A 17662-nucleotide genomic window follows, 5' to 3' on the forward strand; every position below is an offset into this window, starting at 1 on the left:
TCGATAGAACTCCTAGTTTTAACGGTAGAATTCTATAGTTTTTTCAAGATCTTTTTATTTTGAGTTCTAACGATACTTGTCCACCTAAGTATGGTAGAAGTCCTTCAAACTTCAAAAACTCGTTAAAAGATAAGTTAATTCAAGGCTTTTTAACAATTTATCTTGTCCAACACTTTGAAAATAATTTGAAGGACTTATAAATAATTTTTGCAAATTTAAGTACGGTGTTTTTAATATTCTTTTTGTTATATAAAAAAACTTGAAAAACTAGAGCTAAAAGTTATCATGTGATTAGGCAATAAGCCCAAGTACACTAGCTATCAAACACGTTATCATATCAACAAAAATCAAAGATTTTCAACTCTTAATCTTAAAAGCCAGCATATTTGTAATAGCTCGATTTTGGGGCTAGTCGAAATAGTGGTTACGAAACCACTATACCGAAGCCATAGAAATTATTTTAATATCATTTTATGTGTGATGACATGATTATAAAGGTGCATGAAAATTTTGGTGAATTAATTTTAGTGTTTGAGAGCTTAATCGCAAAAAAGGACTAAATCACATAAACTGCAAAAGTCCTATTTTGATAGATAAGGGTGTCAAATAGCTAGAGAACCAAAATTGTGGGTCTTTAAAGGAAAAATAGACCCTAAAAAGAGTGCTTGGCCGGCCATGGGGACAAGAATGTTAAAAAAAAATTAGGTGGGTTTTGGTAGCTTATTTGACTAAAATAGAAATAAAATAAAAGAAAGATGATATAATCGCTTTTCACCATTTATTCTCCACCAAAAATTAAACCATTTTTGGGGTTTGAAAGCTTGAAAATTTCAGCAACTTGTAACCCTTTCAAGTGATTTTGATGGTCTTTCTTGATGATTTTTGTATTTTTAGAACCCTTGTTGCATGAGCTTTCAAATGAGGGGACTATTTTGTAAAATGGTTGAAAGTATATGGTTTTACCATGAGAGTGTTCATGTTTTTTTCTCAAATTTTATCGAAGAAAATGAATCTTGGTTGTGAAATAAACAACTTTTGTGAAGGGACTTCTCATGAAAACCTTAATTGGACCATTTTGTAAAGTTTGTAAAATAGATAATAATGTTGTGAAATATTAGGAATTTGGGGTTTTCATAAGAGTGATAAATGGTCGGCTAGTCTTGGATAACAAGGAAATTTGATAAAAAAATTGATTTTCGGGTGTAGGGGTAAAATGGTCATTTTGTGAAAGTCTAAGGGCAAAATGGTCATTTTGCCCAATTATGAATTGTTTAGTACCTAGATTAATAAAATGATTAAATGTGTGAATTTTCATCATTATAGATCAAGAATTACAAAATTCGGGCCTAGCCAAAATAGTGGACTAAGCCAAAATAGTCGCCATATTTTGAATACCGAGGTAAGTTGTATGTTAATAATACAACTATATCTTTATGATGTGTAATTGATTTGATATGGCCTAAATTGTCTTGATTTTAAATATGAGAATACATGTTGAGAAATTTATGTAGTAAAGACTTTCGTTGAACATTTGGAATAGACTTTGGATATTTGTACCGTGATAATGGGTGATATGTGTGCTAGTGTAAGACATGTCTGGGACATTCATCAGGCACAGCATGACAGCTAGTGTAAGACATGTCTGGCACATGCATCGACCTCGCGATATACAAGCTAGTGTAAGACCTGCCTGAGACATGGCGTTAGCTTGTGGTGTGTTAGTGTAAGACCTGTCTGGGACATTGCGTCAGCTTGTGACGTGTCAGTGTAAGACCTGTCTGGGACATGGCATCGACACCGATAGATGAGAGCAAGTCTAAGACCTGTCTGGGACATGGCATCGACCTCGCTATATGTAGCCAGTGTAAGACCATGTTTGGAACATGGCATCTGCATCTTAACCCATGTTAGGGCTATTGAGTATCCGGTAGTATTCTAAATGGTTCAACAAAAGGTTTATGATTTATATCGAAATGAGAAAAGTTATGATCATGTGATGAATGGTACAGATACCTAATTGAAATCAGAATGCATGGCAATAAACACATGGGCAGAGACACGGTCGTGTGTCTAGCCATGTGGAGGACACGACCTCTTGCCCCAGGCGTGTGCCCCAAATTGGGTGCTGACGTCAGAAACAAAGTGTCAAGGTTTTTAGACACGGGCATGTCATGGCCGTGTGAGGGACGTGGGTCATAGACATGGGCATGTGTCAAGCCGTGTGAAAACTCCTGTAGGTTCAAATTTAAAATTTAATTTACGTGGGCATGAGACACGGGCATGTCCCTTGATGCTTATGCCGTATGTGTCGCATGAGCCATTAGCACGGCCATGTTATAATGACCACACGGGTGTGTTGCCCTTCCACACGGGCGTGTGCCCTATTTCAAGAGTTATTTTTATTTAGTTGGTTTAAGGACCCGAGTTGGTTCCAAGTGGTTTCCAATGGATGTTTGGTTTCTCGTAAGCCCATGTTAAAGAAGTTTAGACATAATTAGAAAAAGTTTTAAATTTTGAGCAAGTCTTGGTGACTTAGAACGTTTGTATGCATGTGTTTAAGTGTGGTAACACCTCGTATTCTGTCCCTGCATAGGGCTGAGGTGTGGGTGTTACATTTAGTGGTATCAGAACTATGGTTTAGCTAGTTCCAGGACTAACCTAGCGTGAGCACGAGTCTAGCTATAGATGCCATAATTGTATATTGATAGCGTGAGCATGAGTCTAGCTATAGATTCTGACGTAGCTACGGCGGATGATGTAGAGAGTAATGCACCAGCTCCTGTTGAAGGGACTGCACCAGTAAATAGTGGGCCCGTGATGATGAGTCAGGACAGAGGAGCTAGGGAAGCTTACCTCCACATGATGGACATGTGGTATTCGGAGTTCATTTGTGCGAATCCGAATACTCCACCTCCCCCAATTCCTCAAACTGTTCATATAGCTCCTCAAAGAGCAAAGATAGCTGGGAGAGAGAAACCTTCAGTAGACAGAATATGTAAACATGGGGCCAAAGAATTTCAGGCAAATATTGATGATGATATCGATAGGGCTGACTTTTGGTTGGAAAATACCATCATGGTATTTGATGAATTATCGTGCACGCCAAAGGAGTGCATGAAGTGCATAGTATCACTCCTACGAGATTCAGCTTATCAATGGTGGAATATTCTCGTATCAGTCATACCGAGAGAGCGGATACGTGGGAATTCTTTCAGGAAGAGTTCCGAAAGAAGTATATTAGTCAGAGGTTTATAGACCAGAAAAGGAAAGAGTTTTTAGAGCTGAAGCAAGGCCGTAGGACGGTGACTGAATACGAGTGTGAGTTTGTGAGACTCAGCAAGTATGCGCAAGAGTGCGTATCTACAGAAGCCATTATGTGCAAGAGTTTTGGAAATGGTTTGAATGAAGACATCCGTTTATTAGTTGGCATCTTAGAGATAAGGGAATTTGTGGTGCTCGTGAGAGAGCATGTAAGGTCGAGGAATTGGCCAAAGAGAAGAGAAAAGATGACATCGAGTCCCGAGACTTAAGGAAAAGACAGATGGGGAAATCACAAGAAACCTCATCTAAAAAATTGAGAGAGTTTCGTACCCCATCTAACGCGTCAGTAGGGTTCTTAAACAAGAGCAAGAATAGGCAGCACAGGGCGTCTAAAGCTCAAACCACTTTTATCGCTAGTGTTGGTAGTTCTCGGCCAAATAGGCCAGAGTGTTCACAATGTGGTAGGCGTCATTTCGGCGAGTGCTGAGGGAATGAGAGGGTCTGCTTCAAATGTGGATCACTAGACCACTTCATCTGAAACTGTCCCGAATTAGAAGATAAAGAGAAAAAACAAGATGTGAGGGCGAATAGTGCTCCTTCAAGGCGTAGACCACATAAGAACAGAGGTGTACCAAGAGATGCTGCAGTGAGGTCTGAGGGCAGAGCACCTGCAAAGACCTATGCGATACGTGCCCTTGAAGAGGCAGAGTCTCCCGATATGATCATGGGTACCTTTTTTATCCATGACATACCTGTTATTGCTTTAATTGATCTGAGGTCTACCCACTCTTATATTTGTATGGAATTGATACCCTATATGAAAATGCTAGTAGAGTCTACCGAATTTGTTAAAAAAGTGTCAAACCCTTTAGGCAGACATGTGTTAGTTGACCAAGTGTGTAGAAATTGTCCTTTGCCAATTAGAAGCCACTGTTTTCCAGCTAACTTGATATTATTGTCGTTTAATGAATTTGATGTAATCCTTGGATGGATTGGTTGACTTCCCATAGTGTTGTAGTGGACTGTAGAAAAAAATTTATTGAGTTGAAGTGTGAAAGCGGGGATATTCTTCAGGTTGAATCGAATAGAAAAGATAACTTGCCTGTGGTGATATCATCCATGTTGGCAGTGAGATATTTGAGAAAAATGGTATAAGGCTTATCTCGCTTTTATGCTGAATACTCAAGTGTCTGAGTCGAAAATTGAATCGATACCAGTGGTTTGTGAGTTTACAGATTTGTTTCCGGAGGAATTACCCGGATTACCTCCTATGAGGTTTGAAATTGGGTTAGTCCCCGGTACAGTACCCATCTTGATTGCTTTGTATAGAATGTCTCCTACGAAGTTGAAGGAGTTGAAGGTTCAACTATAAGAATTGACTGATAAGGGTTTTGTGAGACTGAGTTTTTCCCCGTGGGGGTACTCCGGTACTTTTTGTGAAGAAGAAAGACAGATCAGTGAGGTTATGTATAGACTACAGACAGCTCAACAAGGTGACTGTGAAGAACAAGTATCCTTTGCCAAGGATCGATGATTTGTTCAATCAGTTGAAGGGAGTTACCATGTTTTCTAAAATCGACTTAAGTTCTGGCTACTACCAGCTAAGTGTTAAGGAGCAAGATGTATCTAAAACCGCATTTAGGACAAGGTATGGGCACTATGAGTTTCTTGTTATGCCCTTCAGTTTAACAAATTCCCCTGTGGTGTTTATGGATTTGACGAGCCGAATTTTTCAGTCGTATTTGGATAAGTTCGTAGTAGTCTTTATTGACGACATAGTAATTTACTCACGTGATGAGAGTGAGCACGCGGAGCATCTGAGAACAGTTTTACAAACCTTGAGAGATAAGTAGTTATATGCCAAGTTCAATAAGAGTGAATTTTGGCTTAAAGAGGTTGGATTCCTAAGACACATCGTGTCGAGAGATGGGATCAGAGTTGACCCGAGTAAGATATCTGCTATTGTTGAGTGGAAACCACCGAAGAATCTGTTAGAGATTTGAAGCTTTTTGGGTTTGGCTGGATACTACAAGAGATTTTTGAATGGGTTCTCGATAATAGCTACCCCGATGACAAGGTTGTTACAAAAGGATGTCAAGTTTGAATGGACAAAGAAATGCCAACAGAGTTTTGAGAAACTAAAGGCTTTGTTGACCGAAGCCCCAATTTTAGTGCAACCAGAATCGGGGAAAGAATTCATGGTATATAGCGACGCCTCCTTAAATGGATTAGAGTGCGTGCTTATGCAAGAAGAAAAAGTGATAGCATATGCCTCGAGACAGCTAAAGCCACACGAGAAGAATTATCCGACACACGATTTGGAGCTGGCCGCCATCGTGTTCAGATTGAAAATTTGGAGACACCATTTGTATGGTGAGAGATGCCGAGTGTTCACTGACCATAAGAGTCTAAAGTATTTGATGACTCAGAAAGAGCTAAATTTATGGCAACGAAGGTGGTTGGAGTTGATAAAGGATTACGAGTTGGTGATTGACTACCACCCGGGAAAGGTAAATGTAGTCGCCGACGCTCTGAGTAGAAAGTCATTATTTGCCTTGAAGGCTATGAATACTCAATTAACTATGATTGATTGATGGTTCAATTCTAGCCGAGATGAGAGCTAAACCTACGTTCCTTCAACAGATTTGTGAGGCTCAAAAGGTGATAAGGACTTGCAAGCTAAAGTGGCTCAATGTGAGTCGGGTGATGAATCAGATTTTTGGATTAACACCGAAGGCTGCTTGATGTTCCAAGATAGAGTTTGTGTACCCTAAAGATAATAAGCTTATTCAGAAGATTTTATGAGAGGCACATAGAGGTTTCTTTTCTATCCATCCGGGTAGTGTGCAAATGTATAACGACTTGAAGAAGTTGTACTGGTGGTCGGGGATGAAAAGAGACATTTCTGAGTTTATTTCTAAGTGTCTGGATTGTCAACAAGTGAAGGCCGAACACCAAGTACCTTTGGGATTACTTCAACCTGTGATGGTTCCTGAGTGGAAATAAGACCAGGTAACCATGGATTTTGTATTGGGATTGCCCTTTAATGCTAAGGAAAAAGGATTTTGTTTGGGTCTTTGTTGATAGGCATACAAAGTCGGCACATTTTATACCAGTGCATATCGACTACTCCCTTGAGAAATTGGCTAATTTGTTGTTTTAGAGATCGTAAGACTTCACGGAGTACCCTTGTCAATTATCTAGGAAAGGGATCTGAAGTTTACCTTGAGGTTTTGAAAGAAGTTGCAAGAAGATTTAGGGACAAATTTGAATTTTAGCATAGCTTTCCACTCGCAAATCGATGGTTAGTCAGAGAGAGTAATCTAAGTCCTTGAAGACATGTTACGGTGTTGTGTTCTCAAGTTTCAAGTTAGTTAGGAAAAGCATTTAGCACTGGTCAAATTCGCCTACAACAACAGTTATTAGTCAAGTTTGAAAATGGCGCCTTATGAGGCTTTGCATGGGCGTAGGTGTCGAACACCCTTATATTGGACCAAGCTGAGAGAATCGAATTCACGAGGTCGATTTGGTCAGAGAGACCGAAGAGAAGGTTAAGGTGATTCGTGACTGCTTGAGAGCCGCTTCGGATAGACAGAAATCCTATGCATATTTAAAATGAAAAGAAATCGAGTTCCTAGTCGATGATAAAGTGTTTTTGAAAGTATCCCCGTGGAAAAAGGTCCTTAGATTCGGTAGAAAAGGCAACCTGAGCCCGCAGTTTATTGGACCTTATGAGGTGACTGAGAGAATTAGACTGGTAGCATACCGATTAGCCTTACCTCATAAGCTAAAGAAAAGTCATGATGTGTTCTATGTATCGATGTAGTGCCGCTATCGATCTGACCCCTCACACGTGATTTCATAGGAAGAAATTGAAATAAGTCAAGACATGACCTATGGTGAACAACTGATTAAGATTTTGGATCGAGAGGTCAAGAAATTAAGGAATAAAAGTGTAGCACTCGTGAAGGTTTTGTGGCATAGACACGAAGTCGAGGAAGCCACGTAGGAACTTGAAGAGACTATGAGAGATCAATACTCGGACTTATTCACCGATAAGATTTTTAAGGACGAAAATCCCTAAGGGGGAGAATTGTAACAGCCTGATTTTGAAGCTAGTCAGAACAGTGGTTACGAAACCACTATTTCAAAGCCATAGAAATTATTTTAATATTATTTTATGTGTGATGACATGATTATAAAGGTGCATGAAAATTTTGGTGAATTAATTTTAGCGTTTGAGAGCTTAATCGAAAAAAAGTACTAAAACGCATAAAGTGCAAAAGTCCTATTTTGATAGCTAAGGGAGTCAAATAGCTAGAGAACCAAAATTGGGTGTCTTTAAAGGGCAAATAGACCCTAAAAAGAGTGCTTGGCCGGCCATGAGGACAAGAATGGTTAAAAAGTCAAATTAGGTGGGTTTTGGTAGCTTATTTGACTAAAATAGAAATAAAATAAAAGAAAGACGATATCATCCCTTTTCACCATTTCTTCTCCACTGAAAATTCAGCCATTGTTGGGGTTTGAAAGCTTGAAAATTTCAGCAACTTATAACCCTCTCAAGTAAGTGATTTTGATGGTCTTTCTTGATGTTTTTGTATTTTTAGAACCCTTGTTGCATAAGCTTTCAAATGAAGGGACTATTTTGTAAAATGGTTAAAAGTCTTCGATTTTACCATGAGAGTGTTCATGTTGTTTTCTGAAATTTTATCGAAGAAAACGAATCATGGTTGTGAAATAAACAACTTTTGTGAAGGGACTTCTCATGAAAACCCTAATAAGACCATTTTGTAAAGTTTGTAAAATAGATAATAATGTTGTGAAATTATAGGAATTTAGGGTTTTCATAAGAGTAATAAATGGTCGGTTAAGCTTGGCTAACAAGGACATTCGATAAAAATTGATTTTCGAGTCTAGGGGTAAAATGGTCATTTTGCCCAATTATGAATTGTTGAGTACCTAGATTAATAAAATTATTAAATGTGTGGATTTTTATCATTATATATCAAGAATTACAAAATCTAGGCCTAGACCGGGGAAAAGCAAAGTTGGTGGACTAAGCCGAAATAGTCGCCATATTTTGAATACTGAGGTAAGTTGTATGTTAATAATACAAGTATATCTTTATGATGTGTAATTGAGTTGATATGGCCTAAATTGTCTTGATTTTGAATATGAGAATACATGTTGAGAAATTTACATAGTAAAGACTTTCGTTGAAGATTTGGAATAAACTTGGATATTTGTACCGTGATAATGGGTGATATGTGTGCTAGTGTAAGACATGTCTGGGACATGCATCAACCATAGCATGAGAGTTAGTGTAAGACATGTCTAGGACATGCATCGGCATTAAGACGAGAGCTAGTATAAGACATGTCTGGGACATGTATCGGCCTCGCGATATATAAGCTAGTCTAAGACCTATCTAGGACATGGCGTCAGCTTGTGGTGTGTCAGTGTAAGACCTGTCTGGGGCATGGCATCGACACCAATAGATGATAGCCAGTGTAAGACCTGTCTGGGACATGGCATCGACCTCGCTATATGAAAGCCACTGTAAGACCATGTCTGGGACATGGCGTCGGCATCTTAACCCATGTTAGGGCTATTGAGTATCCGGTAATATTCCAAATGGTTCAACAAAAGGTTTATGATTTATATCGAAATGAGAAAATTTATAATCGTGTGATGAGTGGTACAGGTACCTAATTGAAATGTATAAGATATGGGCTCAATGTATACAATATGTGTTGTATTGGATGGTGATGAGTAAGTTGTACTTACATTTGTTTATGGTACTCATGAATAAACTATGGAAGGTTATGAGCATATTGCTTTATGATAAGTAGTTGTTGTTTATTATCATGCAACTTACTAAGTTTTATGCTTACCCCGTTTCTTTCCATTTTCTTATAGTGCCGCCTAATTAGCTCGTGGATCAACGGACATCGGAGGCATCAATCACACTATCAATCGAAGCACATGGTATAGTTAGATCTTTTATTTTTATTATGGCATGTATAGGACTCTGACTTTTGACTTTTGTGTCATTGTTAATTGGCCAACATGTTTGCTTACTTTAGCATTTGATTCATTTTGTATAAGGCCATGGAAAATGGCAAATATTAAAAGTTATTATGTGAATGCAAGCAGCCTTTCATGAATGTGAAATTGTTGGCATGGTTGAATATATGCAACGTATATGGGTCTTAACTATGGTTGTTTGGTTGAGAAATCATATTAAGTTAATCTTTGATATGTTGGTTGATGTTAGATTTTGTTTCAGGGTGGCAAAGGCTTGGTAGATAGCCTTATATTGTTCACACGGGTAGACACACGGACATTTGTCTAGGCCGTGTGTGACACACGGTCAGTCCCACAGACGTGTCGTTAGGCCGTGTGCCCCCTGCATGTAAAATTTTTAAGTCAAAATGCATGGCAGTAAACACACAGGTAGAGACACGACCGTGTGTCTCTGCCGTGTAAAGGACACAATCTCTAGCCCTAAGCGTGTGCCTTGGCCGTGTGCCCCAAATTGGGTGCTGACGTCAGAAATAAAATGTCAAGGTTTTAAGACACGGGCGTGTCATGGCCATGTAAGGGACACGGGCCATAGACACTAGCGTGTGTCAAGCTGTGAGAAAACCTTTGTAGATTCGAATTTAGAATTTAATTCACACGGGCATGGGACACGGGCATGTCCCTAGATGCTTAGGCCGTGTGTGTCATACAGGCCATTAGTACGGCCATGTTATAATGACCACACGGGCGTGTTGCCCTTTCATATAGGCATGTGACCTGTTTCAAGAGTTATTTTTATTTAGTCGGTTTAAGGACCCGAGTTGGTTCCAAGTGGTTTCTAATGGATGTTTGGGTTCTCGTAAGCCCATGTTAAAGAAGTTTAGACATACTTTGAAAAAGTTTTAAATTTTGAGCAAGTCTTAGTGACTTGGAACATTTGTATGCATGTGTTTAAATGTGGTAACACCTTGTATTCTGTCCCGGCGTAGGGCTCGGGTGTAGGGTGTTACAATATTGGGTACATTATAAGCTGTGAAATAATCAGTTATTATTTGCGCCTAAAAAGTTAGCTAGCCTATCATCTTCTTTGCGTTCATTGTCCTCATTTCCATTCGTTGGAATAACACTGTTGCCAATGGGATCCTCAAGAGCATATCTTGTTTCAGCAACATCAACAATATAAAAATTTGGCGAATTCTTCCACTTTGCTGCGAACTCCTCCCAAGTTGTCCCAAAAGGAAAATAGATGTCAAAATCTAGTTAGGTACCTCTTAACTTGCTAAGGGCATCAAATTTTACTCTTCGTACATCTAAAGGGCCCACAACAATTTAAGCATGAAATAAAAAATCAGCCTTCAAATCAGGCAGATACACATCTAAGTTTTCTATCATCCCCTTCTTATTTTGCTCCATAACTTCTTCATGGCTCTTTGTTAAGTTAGCTACTACAGACTTGTGTTTTTCATCCATTTTCCTCAATCTAGCCTCGAGGATTAGTTTATTTGCTCACTCACCTACAAGCTCACCGTGAAGTTTCTCAACATCCTTTCCAGCAACAGTAAAACGCTCTTATAGTCTCTCATTATGCTATCGTAATATCCTATTTTCCTCATCCAACTTCGCATAGAGCTTGCATGCCTGTGCTAATGGTATCTTTGCGAACTAATAGTCATTTTCAACTTCCATTCTCTGGGTATCATCTTCATCAACACCTTCAACTAACCCCATGCTAGCCATACAAGCCTCATTTAACAATACTTGTGAAGAAACTACTAGCTCTCGCAACGAAGGCCTTCTAGCATCACTAGACGATACATCAGGGAAAAACAACCTTTTTGTTTCCTCTAAGGAAGATTATCCCATTGTTTTCTCACCTCATTATGGTTGAATAGGAAATTATTCACATTCAAGTGATCAAGCCATGGAAATAGTCTCTGTTTTTCCTCCAAAAGTGTTATATTTCATAGAACCCTCAAGAGGACCTTGACTGACTATGACCCCAAAGGTGTTAGTGTTTGTTGGCATCCGTGTTGGTAAAGAGTGAAGAAGAGAAACCCTCAAGAGGACCATGAATGACTATAACCCTAGGCCAATCTCCTATTCTTTTTTGACGAAACTCCTCCCTTGGACTGCCCTCATCCTAACTATTCAAAACAATGTTTACAGTTCTCGAAGCAGTTCTCTGCCTTTTTCTAGTGTTCGCATTACCTCCATCAGCAGCCATGCTATAAGGACCACCACGAGCACTCTGCATATACAAACAAACGTCTATGTATTCATCAATCTCTCTTAATAAGCTTATAGACTCCTCAGAACTGTCTTCAGTACCTTGAGTTGTTCTTGCACCACCAAAAATTCTAATATCAACACTAGCAGTTAACATAAATGTGTTCGCATAAGTCTGTTCATGCGTTGGAGGCTACGAAGACCAATGGCGGAGCTTTAGTTTACAAAAGCTATAAAAGTAATTCTTAGGCTCAACCCTTAACCCCAGAAGTGTAAGAGCTAACTTATCGCCTGCCTCGTGGGGCCACGCAAACTATGCAGGAACAAGCCAAGCTGTGTTGGTGTCAACTCTATCATCTGCATCGGCTTACCTTCATCTATTAAGGCTCAAATCCAAAAGACAATGCTTAAAGACATTTCTTACAGTTAACATTTCTTCTAAATCTAGTATGCAATCCTGGTGAAGTCTATAGTATTATGCCCAGCCCATCTCAGTTACGATATCTTGCCTTTTAAAACATATACTAAGCAAAGACCATATTATGGGAAATCGAACCCACTTTTCAACTTAAATTGTATGCAAATGTATTTGTCGCGATTGAGACAGAGGTTGCTACATTTGTTAGAAATGATGGTCTTCACGTCCTCGCAAATAGTAAACTAAAAGAACCTATGTTAACCCCCCTTAATTTTAGGGCTTCAATTAGTATAACTTTTGAAATAAGACGATCAACGAAACTTCTTTGCACCGACAACATTCTATGAAATATGCTACAGCCAACCACCAAGAGAAACTGGACAGTTGGCCGGGAGCTAGTTGGTAATCGCCAAAAAGGTTGTAGAAGAAAGGATGAAGGGGTAAGTGAAAGAATGCTTCCAAAACGTGCAGAGGGAGTAAAAAGCTATCGTCATTGGTGTGCTCAGGCAATGTGAACCCTCAGGAATAGAGAAATCATACACAAAATTCAGAATTCTAATTCCACAAGTGGTTAGGGCACAATATATTTCTTCCTCTTTTGTGGTACAGACATAGCTTTTGCCTTCCACCACATTTCGTTTCTCCTGTTGTCGCGAGGAGTTATCCAAATTACCCGACCACTACCCCTGGTTCTAGCCATACTCTATCAATAAAAAATAAAAAGAAAAATTAAGATTATCAGAAAGATTACCTCTGCTTATCGTCTGAAATTCTTCTTCGAAAATTTTGAATTCAAGCGGTGTGATTGCTAGGGCATTGTTACCCCCTTCTTAAAAAAGGCTTTCTTCACTTTAGACTATTCGAATGCCCAACGATGAAGAACTATGCGCATGTGGACAACAGTATTTTCTCTTATACACGTGATTAAATGAACGTTGTATAGTAAATAATAAGGCGTACTCTAAAATATTATCATTCCAATTTTAGTCCACTTCTAATCAGGTTCTAAAAAGAATTACTTTATAACTCTTTCTTAGAACTAGATGGGGGACAAATTGTTACTATGCCGGTTATCTTGGGTCCAAATAGTCTAAATCCGAATGGGTTTGGGTCAGATTCAGGTCTGATTCTATTAAGTTCGCATGATGTGTTCACAGGTCGGGTTCGCATGATGAGGTGTGATCGCTGGGTGTGGACTGCAATTCCCTACGAGGTCACGTGCATGGAATCGCGCATGGGGCCACGTAAACACGTATTAAGTCTAAGATAAGATACATGTCCATGTATATGGAGCCTACCCAATAAATCATATTAATGAACAATATTCGTATCATAAAAATAGGTCAGCACCATCCTTTGAGAGGACAAGAGAGAAAAACGCCTCAACAAGATGAATGCCAATTCAAGATTTAAATACTAGTCAATGTTTTAAATTTTTAATCGAATATATTTAAAATATCGATTGGATTGGTATTTTATTCGAGATAGAGATAGATTAGTAAATAGTGGACTTTAGAAATATTAATTTATTATTATTTTAAAAAGGTCGGTTCAAACCTAGCCATCGAAGGTGGTTGCAGACCGCTTAAAATAATTCAAAGAGAGAATGTCTAAAAGCACACGAAATAGGGTTGAACAATTATCAGAAATTAACAAGCTAGAAATTAAGGGAGAAAGGGAAACGCGGATGGGATGTTGTAAGCCATTTCAATCTTGTAATGTAAGTAGTGGAATTTCGTTAGCTCTAGTATTTGATGAATATGCGTCTCTTTGGATGTTTGAAACCTCCAAGGCTTCAAACAACTATTCTGTTATTTAGTTTATATTGCTGATTTTATTGCACATGCTTGGTTGCTTGAATTGTCTGCTTTTCAGTATTAATTTGGTTTAATATAAGTAACACCGATGATTAGCTCTTGGCAGGTTACTAATCGGTAAAGTTGGGAAAACGAAGGTCCAGCTCAAATTGATCCAAAGCCGAGCGTTGACTGAAGAACTTATACTGGAAAAAACATGGCAGCCGTGCGATTAATATCGAAAAGTACAGTTCATGCTGCAAATGACAGGGCATCAAGTGGGAGGATCGAGCTAAATACATGGGATATTCGAAACCTTCAAATCGGGTATATCCAAAAGGGACTTCTTTTTCCCAAGCCTAAACTACCTCTGCACTTCAAGAGCTCCGGAAACATGCTGATCCACCACTTAAAAACCTCTCTCTCCCATACTCTACACTGCTTTCCATTGCTCGCAGGTCGCCTAGCAACGACCCAACATGAAGATGACACCATTTCCTTTTTTGTCGACTGCAACAATGCTGGAGTTTTGTTTATACATGCAGCAGCCGATGGAGTAACTATTTCTGACATCATTAAGCCTGTTTACGTTCCATCTATTGTTCACTCCTTTTTCTCACTGAATGGGCTCGATAACTACAAGGGTATCACGCACCCATTACTTGGAATGCAGATAACAGATCTTGCAGATGGTATATTTATTGGTTGCAGCATTAATCATGTTGTGGCGGATGGTGCATCGTTCTGGCATTTCCTTAATTCGTGGTCAGAAATTTCTAAGGGTTCAATCTACTTATCCAAGCCCCCCGTTTTCCAACGTTGGTTTCCTGATGGCATGGATATCCCCATTCGTATTCCAGAATCTTGTGTGAATGTCGAACAAACCAATGAAGACTTCATTCTACCACCTGTACGAGAAAGGATTTTCCATTTCTCAAAGGAAAACATTACAAAACTCAAAGCAAAATCTAATGCTGAGATGGGCACCGATAAAATCTCCTCCCTTCAAGCTCTGTTGTCCCATATTTGGCGATCTGCTATCCACAACAGAAGCTTTGACCCAGATCAAGAGACCAACTACCGCTTTGTAGTTGGTGTTAGACAAAGGTTTCAGGAGATTCCTGACAACTATTTCGGGAATGCAATTCTGGGCACGTTTGTAACTATGAAAGCAAAAGAGCTAGTGGAACAAGGCATTGGGAATTCGGCGTGGCGAATGAATAGGATAATTGCCGCAATGACAGGAGAACGTATCAAGAAGGTGTTTGAGAGTTGGCCAGCAAGCCCGAGTTTCGTTACTCTCAGCAATGGGGATGCTTTGATCACAAGTAGTCCCCAAGATTCAATATGTATGGAAATGATTTTGGATGGGGAAAGCCAATTGCAATAAGAAGCGGGTCATCCAACAAGTTTGATGGAGTGCTTACATTATATTGTGGAGCAGAAGAAGGAAGTATTGACATTGAAGCATGCTTTTTTCCAGAGACTTTGGAGGCTATGGCAAATGATCAAGAATTCATGCATATAGTAACCGTCTAATTGCATTCCATAATTGACAGTACCAAATGAGCTGTTATTATTAACAGTTGTCGGGTTTTTGTAAGTAAAAGTACAATGTTTAATTTTTGTAATGCTTTGAAAATGAAAATAAAGATTTTGGGAACACTCCCTTTCGCTTTCACCTTCACCTTCCTAGTACTTTTTCGGGTAACCTTCTCATCTTATCCTGCACCCTGCATGCTTACATTTGAATACCGACATTGCTTCAGTGACTCTAAGTCTCAAATTTTTCAACACGTTGAATCTAAATATAGATTTCAATATCTGGACTTCGGCGATTTTACGGAAATAATACTAAAATAAAAATTTATTATCTAAATAATATAAATCTATTTTATTTATTTAATTGATATATTTTGAATTGTAAAAAAATCAGTTTTTCAAAGTTTAAATCTGCAGTTCTGCATAATTGGTGGTGATTTGGGTAGGACACGACCCAAATCATCACCAATGTGTAAATTAGGCAATTGGAAATTTGAAAAAAGTTTCATATTAACTCAAAACATAAATTTTAAAAATAAAAAATTTTATGAAAATAAAATTCTTTAAAATTCAAAAATAAAAATATTTTAAAAATAAAAAAGAATAAATAAAAAATTTAAAATTCAATGCTATATAAATCGGACCAAAAATTAGTTGGGTATCCAATCGAGCTAAAAAGTCAATTGAAGTGACAGTTGAATCAATTTGACCAATTAGTTCCCAGAATGACTGGTCCAATTGGTTTAAGGTAAATAAATTATAAAAATTAAAAATTAGTTCAACTGGTATTTTAGCCCGGATCAACCATTACGTACTAGTTCACAAGTCAATCAGTTTTTAAAATTTTTAAAATTTTTTACCCCTTGACATTTACATTTTTTTGTCAATGTGGTCTGTACCCTTTGAAATTACGTAAATCTTTTAAAAGTTGTTTTTTATATTTTAAAAACATATAAAAACATAAAATTTTTAAAATAAAAATATGAAAAAAAAACTCTTTAAAATTCAAAAAATTTTAAAATATCAAAATATGAAAAAATTCTAAATTTCAATGTTATCTAAACCGGATCGGACTGATTGGACCAAAAATTGGATGTGGTATATGTTTGGTGAAAGGTAAAAAACTGGTTGATCTGTTGATTTATAATTCAATTGGTCTTGTTCGATTTAAATAACATTGAATTTTAGAACTTTTATATTTTAAAAAATATTTTTATTTTTTATTTTTGTATTTTAATGAGTTTATTTTTATAATTTTTATTTTAAAAATTATAATTTTATAATTTTATGTTTTTATATAAAAAATTTGTTTTCCAAATGCCCAAATAAGCACAGTTGGTGGGCTTGGAAAATTATTTTTTACTATTGAAAACATATAATTTAGGTAAATAAAATTTTGTTGTTTTATTTTAATTTTAAATGAAAGATCAAAATTTTATATTTAAACAAAATAATTTTAAATTTTAAAACATATTTACTTAGGCTTTTTTTGGATAGGCGGTATGTTAACCTCCGGTGAGGTTACAAACAGTGGTAGCGATGAAATTAATTACTCTAGTTGTAAGATTAGATATTGTAGTAGTGAGATTAAAATCAGTAATGAGATGTGTTCGCAGTGATGATGGTAAGATGAAAGTATAAAATGACCATTAATGACATTAGTTTAGAATGTGTTGATAACATAATAAATAATTAAAAACAATATGTATATTAAATAATAAAATATAAATATAAATTATATATTAATAAATAGTATTTAAAATTACTAAAATAATTGTATTACATCAAACACTTATTTTTTAATTTTATATAATTATTACTTTTAGATAAATTAAATATATAAAAATTAAATTGATTTATTTGTTAGTTTGACATTTTAAAAAAAATTGATAGTAAATGTCCACTGCCATTCTAAATAAACCCTTTGGGCCGAATTGAAGAAATATGCTAAATTTTAAGATATTTAAGGATTTACGTCATTTTTTTTATATTTATCGAGATATGTTGTTTTTTAAGAGAGAAATTAAAACACATCTTACAATGCGCGTTTTTAGGCCAATGATAACTTTTTCCCTAACAATCACAATTCCAACGGCTACAATACCCTAACAATCATGTTTTTCCTATATAAACCCCTCCAAACTTCATTTTTTCAATTCAAATTCTCAATTCTCTCGATAATTTATTTTTAATTTTTTCTCTGAATCATATTCTCTTCAATTTTATTTTATTCATTATAATTTGTATAATGGAAAATCTACTTATTCTTTTTTGTTGGGTATTGAAAATAGTTGGGCTACCATGATTGAAAATTTTGAACTTCAAGATCTTGTTGGTATTATAATCCAATTTTGGTCTTTCATTTCTCCAAAAAAAGTTAGTTAGTCGATTATTC

At 37.1% G+C, this 17662-nt stretch overlaps 1 protein-coding gene across 2 annotated transcripts; it reads left to right on the forward strand.

The window, feature by feature from the left end:
• The first annotated feature begins 13501 nt into the window (after positions 1-13501).
• Positions 13502-15396, forward strand: LOC108468615 (uncharacterized acetyltransferase At3g50280-like). Of its 2 annotated transcripts, none has more exons than XM_053020824.1 (2): positions 13502-13649; positions 13843-15396. In XM_053020824.1, the coding sequence occupies exon 2, from the start codon at positions 13943-13945 to the stop codon at positions 15113-15115; it is 1173 nt and encodes a 390-aa protein (XP_052876784.1). In that variant the 5' UTR covers positions 13502-13649; positions 13843-13942; the 3' UTR covers positions 15116-15396. The 2 variants fall into 2 exon arrangements, with proteins under 2 accessions (XP_052876784.1, XP_017624987.1); XM_017769498.2 differs by having other exon boundaries at positions 13853-15396.
• The last annotated feature ends 2266 nt before the right edge of the window (positions 15397-17662 follow it).

This window comes from Gossypium arboreum, chromosome 11 (genome assembly GCF_025698485.1).
Source record: "Gossypium arboreum isolate Shixiya-1 chromosome 11, ASM2569848v2, whole genome shotgun sequence".
Taxonomy (NCBI): domain Eukaryota; kingdom Viridiplantae; phylum Streptophyta; class Magnoliopsida; order Malvales; family Malvaceae; genus Gossypium; species Gossypium arboreum.

Excerpts from the sequence above, each read along its gene's own strand:
- LOC108468615 (XM_053020824.1), top strand. The coding sequence starts at position 13,943 with ATGGCAGCCGTGCGATTAATATCGAAAAGTACAGTTCATGCTGCAAAT.